This window comes from Magnolia sinica, unplaced genomic scaffold, assembly GCF_029962835.1.
Source record: "Magnolia sinica isolate HGM2019 unplaced genomic scaffold, MsV1 ctg357, whole genome shotgun sequence".
Classification (NCBI taxonomy): Eukaryota; Viridiplantae; Streptophyta; class Magnoliopsida; order Magnoliales; family Magnoliaceae; genus Magnolia; species Magnolia sinica.
This window is the reverse complement of record NW_026682818.1, coordinates 181596-200933: the sequence shown is the minus strand read 5'-3', so window position 1 is coordinate 200933 and position 19338 is coordinate 181596. Positions and strand designations below refer to the sequence as shown.

Sequence of the window (19338 nt, the reverse complement as noted above, 5' to 3'; positions counted from 1 at the left end):
TGACGTCCATCGGTGCCCAATTCATGCACACACCCACTTGGTTGCATGGTCATGGGATACAGCCAGCCAGGACCAGGGTCTGAAAATCAGATTGTGGTCTATCATGATCAGCAACCTTGAAATGAAGATTTAAAAAAACAAAATGGGCAAAGTACAAATTCAGCAAGGACAGATCCAAATATCAGAGGTAGGAACCTAATTGTTGAGATCTCGTACCACGAGACATCTACAATAGAAACCAGCAAATTGGACAGTCTGTACCATATGACCTTGCAGCTAAATGGGCCTCATCCATGGATTGGTGAAGCAGTATAACAAGTAACACAAAAAACTGGCAAAAGGTAACTATTGAGATCTATCAGCAAGCCATTTCTATGACTGCTTTATATGAAATCATTTCTGAAATTTCTCTTTTATATTCAATCCCTTCAAACTACTTGAAGAAATTAAAAATTGGCAACAGAGAAAAAAAAAAAGCAGTTAAGAGCAATTCCAATCAGCTCTCTGCACCACACAAAAAGCAGGACATATGTCCCAGCAGTAGAGTGATCCAGATTGTTCCTTGGATGGCCACAGCCATGGATAAGCCACACTACAAAATTGCACAGTCGAGGCAATCTTAACTGTCTGATTGGTGCATTCTTCCAGTTGAGAGGAAGAGGGGGGCGAAAAGAGAAGGACAAAAGCAAAAGAGAAATGAAAACAGGCATCATGGAGTCTTACCTCTCTCCAAGATCTCTCCTTCTCCAAGAACCGACAATGCTTTTCTAATAGAAGACTGTTTCACCGTGACGGACTTTCCCCATCCAGTGCGGAACATCGGAACGTCCCTTTCATCACTCCCAACATCTCCAATAATCTTTGAAGATTCTGCAAACAAGCAAATAAGTACGATCAAAACTTGAGAATGCCTTTGATTGCATTGAACTCGGTTCTTTTGCTCGACACAGCAGCAATTTTTTGCATGTATGGGTGCATTTATACATACAAAGAGAGAGGGGGGAGGAAAGAGAGAGGGAGAGGGAGAGAAAGAATGGGGAGTGGGCATTGCCTTGGAGCACAAAATTAGACATGGAAGGGAGGGAATTGATGAGATTTTGAGGGGGGGTTTGGGCTGAGGTGCCATAGGGAACTCTGCCGGAAAAGCTCCACTCTAAGTGTTTTCCGCCATCCGAAACTATCGTCCACGTCGGGAGCTCTGGCGTTGTCGTCGTTTCCATCTTTGCTTGCTTCTCTTTTTTTTTCTTTCTTTTTTTTTTCTTTTCTGTTTTTTTATATTGCAAAGGGTTTTGCAGACTGGCGCGCAAAGGAGGGAGGGAGTTATGAGAGAAATCTTTATTTGACTTTTTCGATAAGAATGAAAGGTGCGATGTTGCAATTGGAAGTCGAAGAGTTGCATGGGCCACATACATGTGGTTTATCCACGCCGTCCATCCATTTTCCCATATCATTTTATCATTTTAGGACATTAACCATCATTGGATGAAAAACTACAAAAATTTTATATGCCTACGGAATTACTCATTCAATTACAACAAAACTCATTCCTATTCGTTGGGTTATGGAATTGAAGACTTTTTACCAATCCAACATCCCTTTGGGTGGCAATGCATGAGTCGATAATAAATATATGAAAAATGGAATTAAATATGACTAATGGCGCAACAACATCTTGAGTTGTACCAAACATAAATAGCCACCGCCTTCGATAAGAAGGTTAAACACCGATCCTTCATGGAAGGCAATCGTAGTATTGATGATAAAAAGACACATGGTGGTTACTCATATAATTGGAGGGCAAATTTAATCTTAAATGGGACAGCCTGTAGTTGTAACGGAGGTACTGCTATTGTGTTTTGATATTGGGTGCGTAAGCATGCCATGATTGAAATTCTGGCTTCATTTCAAACCGAACAACAATGACCCTGGGTGTCAAGATAGGCAGACACATAGTATATAACCGATATCTAAAGAAATCGATCACCTATTCAATCACTCATTCAATGTGTAAAAATCATATCAGGTGATATTCATATGGTGGAGTTTGTCTTCTAATAATGGGTTGCACATTTGCCTTCTATACGAAATGACTTTTCAATACAGGTAAAGTGAAATGTGAAAAAGGATTCTTACGGTCAATCGCGAAAAATAGATGCGGAACACCTTTCCAATGAATGAACTAAATCCAACGTGCGAGCATATACTCAAATTATAGCTAATGATTGCGCGCTACTTTTTTTTTTTTTTTTTTACACACACACACACCCCACACACTCACGCTGGTGGAATTTCACCACCTATGGGTACTCGAACCCTTGACCAGGAGTTGAAACTCCTAAGAGTCTACCACCCGGGTAAGAGTAATGATTACCAGCTACTTGGTTAGTGCTATGAATTACACTACGAAATGTAAAATAACAGGTTGAAAAGTAAAGATTATACTAAGAATTGTAACTTGATAAATAAGGTAAACGAGTACACTATGGAATGTAATTTGAGTGATAAATTGACAAGATTATAGAAAGATATATTTGGTTTGTTTAGGTTAGTATGAGACGAATTTTTCTTCTTATATTCATCTTCTATTTATAGCTTTGATTTGGCAATTATGGATCCTTCCCACGTTCTGACAGTTGTTATAATTGTTCTTTCACTACTTAAACTCATTTGCTTCTCCCCTTGCCACATGTCCAATAATCGTTCACACATGACTGTTTCTTCATCGATCGCTCAAGCAATACACGGCATCATCTGATACATTCCAGCTACACTTATCGATAAATCTTCCCTATACATATATGCATATCTTCAAATGCACCACGTGGATCCCTACAGATCACACGTAACTCCCCCTGATTGGTGAAAGTGAAATGCGACCCTTCATTAATACAGTATTTATTGCGTACATGCATCGTCAAGGTGTTAACCGTCTTTGCCCAACTCATTGTAACACGTCAGCGATGACTACACTTTATCGAAGCAAGGGATGAACCCCGCGCCGATACATGTACTTACATTTAACAAAACCATGGCGATGCCCTAAAAATGCTTCATTACCTTGGCCGATATCAGCGTTGTTTTAAATCCTTTTCATTACGCTTCCATTTATTCTTATTGCTCTAAACTCCCGCCTCCCAATCCACACCTCAAGCAATGGCTGCCTCTTTCTCTTTTGCTCATGACTTCCAACAAACAGATCCGATGGTCGTGATGGACACCCTTGTCGACAAGTGCATTGACAAAACTGTCTTCCAGTCACACCCCTATGGTACTATATGTGCCCGGGCCCTGCATTTTTTCTTGAGACACAAATGGAGGAGGTTCAAGCGATGGATCCTTTATTCCTCATCTACCCCAGGGAAACGCTACTAATTCGGTCCGATTATGTTCCTGATGTCATGAATGTCCTAAAAAGTCTTAGGACATGGCCGAAACCACTCCTGAAATGAGAAGCCCAGTTCGCTCGCGTATCTTCCCAGCATGATGCGACTTGGAGAGAATCAGACATCTACAAAATGCATAAAGCTCTTCGTGTATGAGTATCCAGCAAATCCAACCCCTATTCTTGCTACTTTAGCTTTTTAAAGCACGTCAACCAACACCTTTTACTTCGGTTGTGGTCCTGTGAGCCCAACTATCTTAGATGTTCCAGCTTTGACCCAATTATTTCCATTCGACATAGCCATTTATCCAGGTTTTGCGCCTTGACACAACAAATATTCCCCCAACAAGAGTGCAAGAGCTTATTCTCACTTCATGAAGGCCAACTGTAATATTAGTGGCCCGATGGATGAAGAAGAGCATGTGGCCTTCCTTCTACTATGGAATTGTTGACATCTGTTATGTGTGGATGCTCAGCAAATCACCACAGAGTATGTTCCCTGGGCCGAGGCCCCTTCCCAAGGCCACGAGCTTGCTCTAGCACCCCTCGTGCTCAGCCACCTGTACATGAAGATTTATGAAATCACCCATAAAAGTTTATATTTAGGAGGAGGACCATCGTGGCTTCTCCAAATGTGGATATATGAATATTTTCACCATTCTCTTGTGCACCATTCCATCCACTCTGAAGCCGTTTACACCTTGAATGACGAGCGAATCATCCATTCTTCTCACGAGCATCACTCATGCAGGCTATATATGTCTACAATATTCTTTCATCTGAACAAGAATGAAAAGAACCGGTCCTTCGTGCCTTTCTTTGATGGAGAATATGGCCCTAGCTGGTTCACCAACCAATTTACATCAGACGATGATGAGGCAGCAACCCAATCGCATCAAGCTTAGGAAAGTTATCTCATCGGCCGAAATCTTCCATACGGGGGGTCGAGCGAACAAGGCAAAGATGCTAAGGCTGATGTTTAATAGTGTTATCCCAAGTTACTTGCTCGACAATTGGCTTTGTTCAATGTATTCCTTGTCCCGTCACCCATAAATCTTGCAATCAACCGCCGTTCAGTAGACGTGTTGTGACCGACTCAGTTCTCTACCCATCTCTGCACTCTTCCTTCCGAAGGGCTGCAAATGCTCTTGAACTCTCCACCTATCCAAATCTACCACAAGCAATGGATAGCTTATTTGAATGGTGGGAGAGCCATTATCGGGAGTTGTTGAAGAAATCCCCAAATGATATTGTTAGTCAAATCTCTTCACAACTAGAGCCCAAAGGGAAAAGGAAAGCATCGTCCTCATTGGCCATTACACCGAGTAAGAAAATAAATAAGTCAAAGACAAGATTGACAACCACGTCTCCCTTTAAAGCTCCACCAACCGAGGTTATTACGCCTCTAACAAGCCAAGAGGCCGTGACAAGGATTTTCTCTGCTCCTGCCCCTCCACTAGCTTCTCATCCTCAAGCCCCGAAGAGAATCCCGAACCTGGGAGCTCCACTTGCCTCATTAATGTGCACGATCAGCATGGCCATGTGGCATGTGCTGATTTGTGTTCTTAAAGATGAGCATAAGGGTTCATGCCTTCCCATTTATAACCGAAAGAGTGTAGCCGAAGGAAGTTCAAATGACAATACTCTCGGATGAGAATAAGTTTCACACCAATTGTGGTCATGTGGTGGTGGTGTTGATACATGGCAATCTTTGATTGGTACATGTCAGGGCGCCGAAAATGAGTGTAAACACAATTAACTGACAAAATGCAGCATTAACTCTGAAAAAAGATTTTATTTTTATTTTTAATATATTTGCTATGAATTTCCATGGTTTTATTCTATTACTTTATGTTGTGAAAGATTCTTTGACATGTAAGGATTAATGAGGCCCAATAATATTCTTGTGGATATCCATGCCATCCATCATTTCATGCATGGACCGTATTAGGGCGTGAGGCAACGACAACAACGACTAGCGTTTCCATCCCCTAGTTTCTTTCAGTGTGGCCCACTTGAGCATACGTTTTGAATAATTTTGGGAATTTTTACTTACCATGACTTAGCAAAACTGATGGACAAAGCAGATGTCACAAAAGACATTCCATTGGGCCCATCGTGAAATTTGCATGAAATCCACTCCATTTATGTCCATCATTTTTACTTGATTATTATAGGGATTGGACCAAAAAATGAGGAAAATTCAAAACTCAAGTGGTCCATAGAAAATAGTACGTATTGAACGCCCATCTCTCTCTAGGGTTTGGAAATGGTATTGAACCCTGACGCAGGGGAGGACGTGAGGTCGAGCACCGTCGTCCTCAAGAGGATAACTATTCCGAATCCACGGAACTTCTCTGGACTCCTCACAAAGACTTCTCGAATCCACGAGGAAAGAAAGTAGAAAATAAAAATAAATTCTAATAAATTCGAAATTGATTAATGAATCAGTTAAAACGAGTTCACAACCCTTTAAATAGGGGTACCAAGCAATGGGAAAGAAATCAAAATCAAACTGCAACTAAAACTCCTAGAATTCGCGACTTACTATAAATAGTAAACTTACTATTTATAGATGGTCGTGATGTCTACCAGTGCGCAAGGTTTTCGGCCAAAAATAGTAAGTGTCCTATTTGGCTTCACCAAACCATTCTCCTAATTATTCTAAGCTCTTTTCATGTTGGGCGCAACTCCTAAAGCCCGACGGATGAAGAGTTACAATCAAACTAAAACTTACTATTTATAATAAAAACGAAATTAAAACAGGGAAACAACCGTCGATCAAGGGGTTTTTCGCAATTTCGGCTGCGCAACTCGCGTAGCCGGGTTGGTTGGCTAAAGTAGCTCGTTCTACCCCAAAATCATATATTTTATGTCAGATAACTCATTCCGGATTGCGAGATACGCTTGATCTAAGGTCCGATAGTCCGGATCACTTCTGTCGTCGACCGGGCCTTTTCTGATCCATCTTTCAAACCCACCAATGAAAAACTCATGGGGCTCTCCATGATGTTGTGAAAAATCCACCCTATCCACCAGTTTCAGCAAATCATTTCAGGTAGTGGGCCCAAAATTGAGGCAAATCTAAAACCAAAGTGGGCCACAAGGCAAGAAATGGTAAGTATTAAACGCCCACTACTGAAACAGTCTTGGGCCCATCATGATGTTTGTGAGAAATCAATCCCGTCCATTAATTTCATTGAATCATTTAAAGGTGTGAGCCCAAAAAATCAGGCAGATCCAAAACTCATATAAGTTACACTACAAGAAATAATAGAGATTGAACGACCATTGTTCAAACACTCCACTGGGCCACACAGCAAGAAACAGTAGGTATTAAACAGCCATAGTTGAAACACTCGTGACTATCCCAACATAAGTTTTGGGTCAGGCTACTACTTTTATATAGTTATTCTCAGTGGGATGATTTGAGTTTTAATCTATCCCATTTTTGGACACACTCTCTAACATGAGCTAGCAAAGTATGTGGACATGATAGATTTCAACTGAGGGGTGATTTTTTCAATTTAAAAATTAAGTAAAACATATATATTTCTATCATATCGTCAATGAGAATATGATTAACAGTTCAAAGGATAAATAGATATTTTAAAATATTTTAAAAGTAGGCTTTGATTTATTGATTTATTAATGGCTTAAAAAATAAGTGGATCAAAAAAAAAAAAAAAAGCCTTTAAAAATATTAATTATAAATTAATAGAATTGAACAATTAAAAAAGTGGAGATATATAAGTCATTTAGAGCTATTAAGCGGACATACAATTGTAATAAAACTCATGTACATGCCAGATGTGTGCTAACATGGCATGGTAAGTCTAAGGTCCAATTCATCCATTTTATTGATGCCCCAAACTAATACTTAAGTTGATCCATTGGTTAGTGGGCCACAATTTGCAAAACAAATGTACGGTCTTAAAAAAAAAAAACTTGGCTAAAGTTTTCTAATTTACTGGTCTATTTTTAATATCAGGGTCCACATGTCGAATAGACTATTTATTTTTGCGAAAATATGTACACCTTGACCTAATGGATGGATTGAATCTAGCACCTATGTGCCTAGTTGGCAAATGTGTGGCATGTACATAAGTTTAGCTTATAAGCTTAAAATGATAATTTTAGCTTCTAAATAATTTTTTTATTTAAATTGAGATAAAATCAAAAAAAGTTAAAATTCTCTTATTTTTAAAATCTCACCATATTATATTGATATTGTCCTATTTTCGCAAGAAAATCCATATTTGTCCATGATAGGTGCAACAAGTATTGCGCTCGACCTGACCGATGGCCCAGATTCAGTTGCAGTTGAGTTGTCTTGGGTAGGGGTGCACATCGAACTGATAGAACCGTGGAACCAAACCGAAACCAATCCAACGGTCTGGTTTGGTCCGGTTCTACACTGTACCGGTTCCGGTTCCGGTTCCAAATTTTTAAGAACCATTGATACGATTCGATTCCAGTTTAGGGCCATGTAGAACCGAACCGTTGATCTGAACCATGGCCCAAACCGTTGATCCGAACTTGAGATTAAAACAAAAAAACAAAAAACCCTAATTTGTTTCACCCTACTACGTGGTGCGTCTCCCTCTCTCTCACCGTCTGCATTCCCAATCTCTCTCTCTCTCTCTCTCTCTCTCACCATCTCTATCTGGATGCTGCTGCGGCTGCCCAGGCCCCTGGTCAAACCATGCACTTATCCGCAAGTCTCTCAGATATATACAATTAAGCAAATGTATACATGTTGGCTACATGTCCCTTCAAGATGAATTTATTGGTGTGATTCTAGATTCACAGGTTCCCATGGTGGCGTTTTGAAGTTGGACTGGGAGACTCGAATGATAATAACTCTGGAAGTAGCCAGAGGTCTGGAATACCTACATGAACATGTCAGCCCCCCTCCGATTCATAGAGATTTCAAGAGCAGCAACATCCTCTTGGACAAGAACTTCCATGTTAAAGTTTCAGATTTTGGCTTGGCCGAGCTTGCCATCCCTCAAAAGTGCAGTTTCAAATTTCAAGAGCAGTAACATCAGCTGGATTTTTATAAGCCCAGAACCGTGGAACTGATTCGGAACCGAACCGTTTTTCACGATCTGATTCCAGTTCGATTCTAGGGTGCTAACGGTCCGGTTCCGAAAATCGTAGAACCGTTGGGAACGGTTCAGTTCCAGTTTCACCCAAGAACTGAACTAAAGCACCCCTAGTCTTGGGCTACAACTCCCCAACCTAGCCCAAGCTCATGTTAGGCTTGGGTTGAGGTCTCAGGCAATCGAACTTAACCGGGACCTAGCCATATATCTCTACTACATGCATGGGAAGGGAAAAAAGAGATAAAAATAATTATTTAATACATCCAATGGCTCAAAAATCCATAAATACATCTGATGGCTCAAACAACCTTGTATAATAAGTGGTGTGGGCAATTGTAGGTGATCCATTATTAGAAAGATTTTTCTAGCCCTAAGTCGCGAGGGCTTGTTTGAATTCGTTGAAAGGGAATAATAGTGTTTCAAGTACCCATTGGTGGTGAAATCCTACTATGGCATGAGTATGGGGGTGTGCGCATGGGTGGGTATTGTGTGTAAAATAAAAAATAAAAAATAATAATAATAAGAATAAACTTAATTTTCTTTCTTTGCGAAGTTCTTCTACAAGGAATTTGCAAGAAAAACTAGTTTTTTCTTATTTTTTTGTTGAAAAATCATTAAAATAAGTTTTCTACTTCAAGTATTAAGAAAGGCATTTTTTTTTTCAAAATGAAAGGAAATTAAATTTTCAAGAATTTAATCCAAATGTGTTGACATCCATCTTTCATAATCTCACATGTGCCATATTTTCTAATGTAACCTCCAATGTAATTGTTAGAGTCTCTTGATATGCATTGACATACGATTATCTAATGACTTGAGCTTTTAGAGAAAATTGTTGTTTGACATGGTATTAAAATAGAAAATCATGTGTTCAAACTTTACGAGCAGCAAATATGCCTCTCTAATATACTCTCCCTATTTACAAAGGAGTATTAAAATCCATTGACATTCATTAACACACCATTTATTTAACAATAATATAGTCCATGTTATTTGTACAATGTCAACACAACATCACGTGCCGTGTACCAACCTTATAACCGCTGCATTTGGCTGTCGCGTGAAGATGAACATTGAATATGCGCCAACATATCATTCGGCCCCTATAATGCTTCTTTGGTATGAAGATGTACATTGCCATTAGAGCGTCACATGAGCCGACGTGCCATTTTTAGTCCCTGTAACTCCTGCATTTGGCAATCTTTGCAATGGCACGAAGATGAATAACGTCATTACTAGTTATGTGATATGACAATCTTTGTAATGGTACACATGCATTTGGCAGTTCTATTAAGACAAATATAAATATTGCCATTACAAGTTATGTGATTTAAATAATACTATTGTAACATCATTTTCACACATCAAATGCAAGCTTCACGATATACAAGACAACACCAACATTTCACATAGGAAAATCTTTGCTTTTGATTACAGAGCCCTTTAACGAAAGATTATAAGCAATTCATATCCCTTCACCCCCACATGCCAATGTAACACGTTCTTTTATCCATTTTCAACTACTCCATGTCATATGTACCATGTGCAATGTACATTAAAGCTACTCCTTAGCTTTAAGTGCCCGTATGTACATGAATGCTACTCTATAAATTTGAGTGGCCATATGTTAGATGTGTTATGCGTCTCTGATGCGACATGTGATACTATACATTTACAATCATCACACATATGCTACATATGCTGCAATTCATCTTTTAAGTGTCTTATATATATTGTATATGTTACTATTCATTTTTTAGGGTCCCGACCGTACTAAAAGTTTTGATCTTACATACAATAATTATATTTAAAAAAAAAAAAACAATCAAAAAAATATTTCTTTTATATAAAAAAATAAATAATTCCAAATCTTCTCGAGAAATTTAGTAAAAACAATCGTGGAATACTATATTCCCTTTTGAGTTTTTGAAAATATGGTTTCTAAGAAATACAAATTCCTTTTTCATGATTTTTACAAATCCAAACGTGCCTCCAAAATTTTAAGTTATACTTTAGCAAAATAGAGATAATTACCACAGCTAAGTTAGGCTGGGGTTGGGTTGGACCTTTGGGTTGACCGTACAATTCGTGGTGTATAGAACGGGAGACGAAAATTACACAGTCTGGATGATCCTAGCCATCTGATCAATGGCCATGACGTGGACCACTTGTTAACGGTCCAAAATTAACAAGCAAATGCCCATTGCCCAGACAAGATTAGGACCGTCTAACCAGTTTGGTCGTTTTACTATTGCATACTTCATCCACAGTGGGCCCCACAATTCTAATTTTGGATAAGCTGCATGTATGCCACGTGTACTTTGGATGTTTGCATACGGCCATGCTCTGCCAGAGTATCAGACAAGAAAAGGAAACACTATTGCACGGACCTTGTCGCCGTGCTTCTGTAAGCACTGGCATCTAGGAATAAACTAAGTACTACACAATGCTCGGGCCGTTAGCATTTTCAGTCTGTACATGTGTGGCCAATCATCCACCAATCCAATCCATTGATATGATCGTCCAAAATATGGATGGACACATTGAAAAGAAAAAATAAATCTTTATACAAGAAAAGACTAATTATTATGTTGGACCTGAACGTCCTTATATTTTGGTTCTTAACTGTTTGTCTTTTTGGTCATCTATTCAATGGTTAGGATGATTCCATCTAGGATATTTTTCTATAAATGGTTATCCGCAGTGGGGCCTATAATATCAACGGTTTGGATCATGAAAAATGGTCTCCATTTGTAAAAATTGAGAGCTGTACTGTACAAACTTTCAACCTGTGCATTGTACCCGGAGCATCATCATTGTAGTCGTCGATCACGCCTATGGGTGTACCTTGAGTCCAACCGAGTCCAGCTGGCCTCAGCTCGACTCCGCTCGGCCACTAGCTGACCTCAGCTTGAGCTGCGCTCGGCTTGGTCCTCAGGCTTAACTGGCCAGCTCGTCCCAGTCCAGTCAGCAGCTCAAATCAATTCGAGCCGAGTTCTCCAATTTACAAGTATTTTATCAAGCACCTTCTAAGTGATATAAAAATCAAGAAAAAAAAAAAAGGGTGTTAGTTTCATTTACATATATACCTTTCTTGCCGCCAGCCACTCGTTTCATCAAACATTTGGTGAGCAACATCAAAAATAACCAAGTCACCGAACTGGTTCGATCTCAGTTTGATTTGAGTTGGGTTTGATCTGAGTTGAGTCAAGCTCAAACTCATTTTTGAGCACAAAAAACCAGCTTAACTCGGTTCGTACTCAACTTTAAACCGAGCCGATTCGAGCTTTTTCGAGTTGAGTTGAGCGAGCTAACTGAGCTAGCTCGGTTCGTGTACACCCCTAATCACGTCTGATGATCTGAATTAAATGGATTAGACTCTAATATACTAGTTTTGACTTCTTCTTTGTTTTAAAAAAAACGATGGTGAATTTTCAGCCGTACACATGGCATGGTAAACAGCAATCCAGGCCGTGAAAATATTGAAATAACTGTAGATGGAAGATGGCCAAAAGGATAATACGAACCTTCTGTTTTGAAACTTTTAATTTGGATATCTTACTAATATTTTTAAACAGTCTATTTTATATACATTAATTGGATGGTCGAGATTCCTTTGGATAGTGTGATTTTAGACATATACTCCATCGAAAATGGGTCCCACAATTTGGATGGTCTTGATAACTGTAAGACATTGCCACATATGAGAATAATGAGTCACCACCATTTTCAAAATGGTGCTAACTACTGTAGGAGTCTACCTCTTAATCTGGGGAGGATTATTTGATGCTCTAGCATACATTGGTAGTTGATACACATGCACTTATGGTTTGAACACATGGATCACATTAAACTAAACCGTCCATATTTTTGGACATCAATTAAATAGATCAGAACCATAAAATGATATCTATCGGATAATTTAGACGGCAGATTCATAGAAATTAATTCGGTGAATCCATACCATTAACTAGCTTTCAATTTAACTGTCCATTAGATTTCCAGAAATCGGCCACCCGTGACATTATTCCAGTGAAATTTCTGTCTTATACCCCATCTAAACCGGAACCCAGGAAGCAAAAACACAATAATTATATGCCACGTGTTCAACTATCGAGTGCACGTACACCAACTATCACGACCCACCAGAGTAACATAGCTTTTCTAATCACCCAATCAAAACAGAACAAAAAGAGGTCTTCTCGAATCATCCCAACGTAATCCTCACGATACGTCGGCACTTTAGCCTTTAAATCCGGGTCGTTTTCCGAATGATCCAGACCGTTTATATGATCAGTCTCATTTTTTAGTATAGTCATACTACTAATAATTTCTCAATTGAATTATTTTAGCCCTTTGATAATTTCGCTCTTTTACTTTGAAAGTGAACGGTCAACCTAATTCTTATATAAATCAATAGTTCAAATATTCAAATTTTAATAGTTTTTTTCAACCCATCCTTCATCCAAAAACATCTTTATCAAATAAACAGCCTGTATCATCGATAAGGACCCAAATCCAACGGCAAGATTCACGACGTATCGTATTTATAATACATCGGGATGTATTGAAGCAAACCTATATAAAAGAGGGAAACGGATTGGCTACTCCCCCTGACACCAGCCCCGGAGCTGGTGGTCGGTGCGCTGTGGGCCCCACCATGATGTATGTGTTTCATCCATTCCGTTAATCTATTTTAAAATATCATTTTATGTCTTTCTTCAAAAAATGAGAGGGATATAAATCTCAAATGGATCACACCATAGGAAAAAAAATAATGATTGGATATCTATCATTTAAATCCTCCTAAGGCCTGATGTAATGTTTATTTGAAATCCAATCCGTTTATTAGGTCATAAAGACCCAGATGAAGGGAGAAAACAAAGATCAACTTGATCCAATACTTTTATGGCCCCCAAAAAGTTTTTAACGGTAGAAGTTTATTCAACACTGTTTCTTGTAATGTGGTCCACTTGAGATTGGGATATACCTCATTTTCTGTATATTACCGTAAATTGATCTATAAAAATAGATAGACGGAATGGATGAAACACATACATCATGATGGGCCCACAGAGCACCGAACACCAGCTCCGGGGCTGGTGTCAGGGGGAGTAGCCAATCCGTTTCCATAAAAGAGCCAATAACTGCTTAAAGCACACGCACAGAAACTCAATAGCCCAAGAGCACGGAAATGGAACCCCACCTGATACACTGGTCTGATCTCATCCAAGAGGCTCTGATCTATATCTTCTCAATGCTGGATTTCGACTCTCTGATTGCAGTCACACACGTGTGCCGATCTTGGCGGGACGCTGCGATCTACCCCGGACTCTGTCCATCTCACCCTCCTTCAGAACTTCCTGGACCTCTTCATCAGAGATGCTGGACCACTCGATCTCAAGACGCTGAATTCGATGTCGATCCACGTGTTGGAACGTAGCGGAACGAGGGCAAGGTCGATTTGCATCGATTCGATTGCCAGTGACCAGATGATCGACACGATCGCCGCCAGGTTTGGATTCGACGCCCAATGTTTGTGTTGAATTGAACTGATAGGATGATCTTGACCGTTGAATTGATAGGCTTTGGTTGCACATTTCGATTTGAGGCCCGTTTGGATGTCCGCCCAATAACCGGATTGCCTTGCGTTGGAGAAGGTGATAGAAATGGGAAAGCATGTTTGGTGGGATTCTATTTCCCTGCTTTTCTTTTTTCTACTGCGAAAGAACAGCTCCACTTTCATTCCGCTTTGGAGCGGGGAAATTCCAAACGGGCCCTTGGCCGTCCGTTTTGGGCCGTCTGTTTGGACGGTTGGGATGGTTTGATCAGTTACACATGACCAATGTGTGATTGGAAGTTCTCTATCTATTGCAAAACGTAGAAGAGGAAATTCTCGTTTCAGGAGTGGTTTGGATGCATGGAAAGCTAACTCAGCAGGACTGTCAATTGGCAGGGCTGGCCCGCGGGCTTCGGGCTTGGCCCGCTTCGGGTCACGCTTGAGCTGAAATTCTAGGCCCAAGGGCTGGACATGACCTAAAAGCTAGGCCCATTTATTAAGCGGGTCAGAGAGGAGGTGGTTTGGCTAGTGGTCAGTGCTATGTGGGCCCCGCCATGATGTTTGTATTTTATCCACGCCGTCCATCCATTTCAAAAGATAATTTTTAGGGTTTGATCCAAAAAATGAGGTAGATCTAAATCTCAGGTGGACCACACCATGGGAAAACAGTAGTGATTGAATGTCCACCATTAAAAACCTCCTTGGGCCCAGCGTAATGGTTCTTTGACATCTAACCTGTTGATTAGGTCATAAAAACTTGGGAAAAAAATATATCGGCTTGATCCAAAACTTTAGTGGCCCCAATAAGTTTTTAATGGTGGGCATTCAATCAACATTGTGCGGTCCACTTTATATTTGGATCAACCTCATTTTTGGGCTCATACCATAAAATGATCCGGAAGAATGGGTGGACGGCAGGATGAAACACATACGTTATGGTGGGGCCTACAGAGCACCTACCACTTGCCATTGGCCAGTGGCATGTTCAGTAATCAATCCGTTTCCAGTCAGACAACCCGACCGAGGGCATTTTTGTCAATATCTTCCATAATTAGGTAAATCCATATCATCTGCCTGCCAAAGGCAAAAAATTTCTATTTGTTGTAATAGGATTGAGCCACATCATTCCAGGCTGCATTCAATGCACCAATTTTGACAATGTAGTGATGACATGAATCAATAACAATGCAGAAAAATAGAAATTTTTTGTTTATGGCAAACACAGGATCTGAATTCTAGTGAGGTATGCACCTGGATATTGCACAATATAGGGTGGCTGGAAATAGAATTGAGATGTGCATTTTTGTCACAGGCAGGGCTCAGGCATGTTCGTCTCGGCCCATCACGAGCTGGGCTGGACTCAGACCTGGGAGCTTTCTGTGCATCCAAACGACCCCATAAGCATCTTGAATTTCACAAATTAGCAATCAGTCCTTTGATTGAATCGAATCAGACCTTGATGAATTCAATTCAATTACACGCTAGGTCCCCATCAATCGAATCCCTCTCTCTCCGCAACTGTTACAGCATATCGAGCATCAAGTTCAGCAAGCTGATCCTGACTTGCAAGAACTTGAAATTCATTGACATCAGCTCATGCAACATCACAACCGCAAAAACAATTGAAGAAATCGGCGAAAACTGTCGAAGCATAGTGGGCCTCAATTTGGCTCATTTGCAAGTGACTGAAGAAATGTTGATAGCTATCGGAAAATTCATGCCAAAGCTCAAGTGGCTCAATCTTAATAACACACCGATCACGAACAATAGCTTATGTAGCATTCTACATTCTTGCAATGAATTGCAATACTTAAGTGCCATGTGGTGCCCGCGGCTCGACCTAAACAAGGAGATCATGGACATGGCCATCAATATTGCCGAGTTCAAATGCGACCAAACGCTCGATGATCACTTTGAATTCAACGTTTCATATCTTGATAAATGGCTTCTTCATTGGTTTCCTAAGTCATGTATGTTTTTTCTTACGGATTTATACAACATATAACACATGTACTATACATCTACTTTCTCTGTTTGATGGTACAAAATGTTCTATGCATGAAGAGAAATCTCGATCTCGGCAAGTTCTTGGAAGATTTTCATATTTTTGAGGTTTTTCTTTGGATGTTGTTGGGAAAATATTGTAGAAGATAAAAATATTTTTTTTTCCCTAAATTAATAACTATAACCCAATTTGAAGTATATATGTATATAACAAAATTCTTTAAGGGTCCTTTGGAACATGGGATTAGGTTCCATCGGCGGCGTTTGAAAAAGATAGGAAGGATAAGATTAATACATGTATCATATCACCCCAGTACGAAATACAATGGGATTTCTGGTGAATTTTGAAATCCACGGTCTGATGTCAATGCATGTGTTTTATCCATGCTGTCGATCATATGCACCCTTAAAACATGATAATCAAGTTACATATGCATTAGGTGACTGACATTAGTTGTGAAATTTAATATCTTGATTATAATTCTATAGTCCACCAAACATAAGTTTCACTTAATATAATGTTTTTTCTTATAAGAAGAATTTGATTCCAAATGTTGGATTGGACAATCAAAATACCATGACACTACTAGAGATGTAATAATTTTGCAATAATAATGTTAGTTCCATCTAATGCAATTTAATACCATTTAATCTCATGTTTTAAATAGGCACTAATTTTTTTCACAACAAAAATGTGATATTTTCAAATTTTGTTTACATTTTGAAAATCTCCCAATATAATAATGTTTTGTTAACTTTTTTTATTATTATTAACACGCAGTTTTCAAAATCTCAGCAACCTTGGTCAAAGGGGTGTCAATGGGCTGGGCCCAGGCCTACCAAAATGAGAATTTTGAATGGGATGACCAAATGGCCTGGCCTGAAATGGTTCAAAATTCAGGAGGAGACCAACCACAGGCTGAGCCCGTTGACAGCCCCACTTGGTCGTACCGATTTTATTTTCTCTAGTGCTGTACTAGGCAGACCAAGTATCCATATGAAGGGCATAGGAAAAAATTAATGCACGTCAGTCACCATATATTACAAGGGCCTGTTTGTGAGCATGGATTTGGAATTCCTGGATTTGAAATCCTCCTATTGTGTCTGGCATCATCGTAGATTCGGAATCAATTTTAATCCAAAAGTAACTATGCATTGTATATTTACATGGATTTGAATTTAATTACTAAATCAACTTTAATATGTCTAATTAGTGAAATAATGTTTGATGCAATGGTTGTAATAAGCCCACTGAAAGATATACTTTGGCTGAAAATGATGAAATTCCTTGTCTTGGATGGTTATGTCCGAGTGACTAACCAACAATTTTTAACCATTGATTTACATGGACAATGTTTGGACAGCGGATAATCATATTAAAGTAATTATAGTGATGCAATTGATAACCTAATTGTTTTGGGATATCATCAGTGGAACAAGTGCCCAATAGAATAGTAGTCTGGTGACACATGTTACACATGCAAGTCTTGAAAGGATTTTACATGTAATCCAAGCTTTCATAGTGGATTTGAAACCGCTGGTTACTTTATTGTGCCAAACAGGCCAGGGATTTGAAATCCCCCCAAATCTATAGTGCCAAACACCCCTAAAAGTCAGTCCAATACAATACTTACATGGGCAACAAAATATGAAAAGGTGTAAAATCATGCCTATTAACTAAACTTCAAAACTTCACCAAGTGCTGCCCACAAGAGTTTTTGAATGTCTTGATTTTTGGGAATCCATTGATCTTGGTGGGGCATGTCAAACACCATGATTTTAACAAGATTTCCCATCTAGACCATTCCCCATCTTTTAGCCTACTTGAGTTTTGAGTCAGCCTGATTTTTTTACCTCAATCAAATCACTCGATGGATGGGTTGGATCTCATCCACATGGAGTCCACCTCCCACATGAACAACTAGTCACCTCCCACATGACTTTGCATAGTCGCGTAAGGATTTTCTTCTTCTCTACTTCGAAGAGTTTCCTATGAGTACCTAGGTAGATTGTGAAATTTAAAGTGTGGGATTAAGCATTTTCTTATGTTGTTTTATTCTACATTTAATTTCGATTATTAAAAAATTGAGGGGAGGAAAACTGTCCAACCAATAATCAGCATTCAATTGGGCAAGAAAATCATCTAAAAAAAAAGGGAAGAGTAGCATCTGATTCATTGAGTGGTATGTTCATTATAATAGCAAGCTATGACTCTTCCAAGCACGACATTAGGAAGTCTTAGGGCCTGCTTGATTTGTTGTAATTAAATGTAATTTGACTGAAATTAGCCTTAATTACACATAATCAACGTGGGTACTGAGAAGACTTCTCTTTTCCATTTAGTAGCCTTTCCATTCTAGAAATGACAAAGCAAGAGGTAATATCAATCGTTGTTTAGTACTGACCCAAAGACTCTTATTAGGTGAGCTACACATGATCATTAGTTTTAATCTAATCCCTGAATTATTTAGATTGAGCGATCTATTAGGCCCTACTACAATTGTGATCATTACATAATGTTATGGGGAAATTCGTACAAGGACAATCGGGGTCAGCCAAGGTTACACGAATCCGATAGCGAGGCCTCAGAAAGAAGATATGATGTTAAGGGCCAATTCCCAAGTCATGGCTCAGAACTACAATCCTGATTGGCCAACCCGAATCCTCGTCCTCGTCTGAAGGGGAGTGGTTGAGCCGAGTCTTGATCTTCATCCTCAGCTTTGATTGATGAACTCCAACCCTAATGACCTATCAACAAACTCCGACTATTGGTACTCGGCTTCACGTCTATACGATCCGAGGCTGAGTCAGAATACAGATACCTCGTATGTTGAGGCCAAGGCCGAGTCCAGGCAGGAACGCATCGCGTGCTGAGGCCAGGGCTGAGCCCATGATGATACTCGACACGATGAGCCCAGATATTGACCTGGATGCGAATGTAACCAACGATCTCGCTCGGAGATACGCGCCATTAGGACACAATGCACTACGCAATCCAAAGATTGTAGAGGATATCTCCACGATTGCAATATCCGCCTGATTGAGTAAATCATGCCGTGATTAACGGACGTAGTCCTCTCTACCCACAAGTATAAATACCAGGGGACCTCATTGCCACAGGTACGCAAGATATAGCACCCTCTCTCTACATACGACTTAGACCCCAATTCCCTAGCCTGACTTAGGCATCGGAGGGTCCCCCAGCTTAGCCAGGGTCTCCTTTGCTTAACCTTTTGCGCAGGGCCAGGGTTCCTCGAAGGTTCGCAGCATCGAGTGGTGGGTGA

At 39.7% G+C, this 19338-nt stretch overlaps 2 protein-coding genes across 5 annotated transcripts in view; one reads left to right on the top strand and one right to left on the bottom strand.

Moving 5' to 3' along the window:
* Positions 1–2040, bottom strand: part of LOC131236303 (protein BREAST CANCER SUSCEPTIBILITY 2 homolog B-like) — a 41180-nt gene extending 39140 nt beyond the window's left edge. For 2 of the 4 annotated variants that reach the window (XM_058233416.1, XM_058233418.1), the window contains exons 1-2: positions 1052–2038; positions 724–870 (exon numbers count right to left, since the gene is read on the bottom strand). In XM_058233416.1, coding sequence (XP_058089399.1) covers positions 724–870; positions 1052–1451 — 547 coding nt within the window. In that variant the 5' untranslated portion in view covers positions 1452–2038. Of the gene's footprint in view, positions 1–723; positions 871–1051 lie in introns of all 4 variants that reach the window. The other 2 variants (XM_058233417.1, XM_058233415.1) reach the window with 2 other exon arrangements.
* Positions 2041–3153: 1113 nt separating this feature from the next.
* On the top strand, positions 3154–16167 carry LOC131236301 (uncharacterized). Its single transcript, XM_058233414.1, has 4 exons — positions 3154–3268; positions 8195–8352; positions 13776–14005; positions 15536–16167. The coding sequence occupies exons 1-4, from the start codon at positions 3154–3156 to the stop codon at positions 16053–16055; spliced, it is 1023 nt and encodes a 340-aa protein (XP_058089397.1). The 3' UTR covers positions 16056–16167.
* The last annotated feature ends 3171 nt before the right edge of the window (positions 16168–19338 follow it).

Bases quoted from the DNA above. Each gene is read 5' to 3' on its own strand.
- LOC131236301 (XM_058233414.1), top strand. From the start codon at position 3,154: ATGGCTGCCTCTTTCTCTTTTGCTCATGACTTCCAACAAACAGATCCG. The intron at 8,353-13,775 runs GTTAAAGTTTCA...CTCTGATTGCAG, and splicing joins TCTTGGACAAGAACTTCCAT to TCACACACGTGTGCCGATCT. The intron at 14,006-15,535 runs GTTTGGATTCGA...ATTACACGCTAG, and splicing joins ATCGACACGATCGCCGCCAG to GTCCCCATCAATCGAATCCC.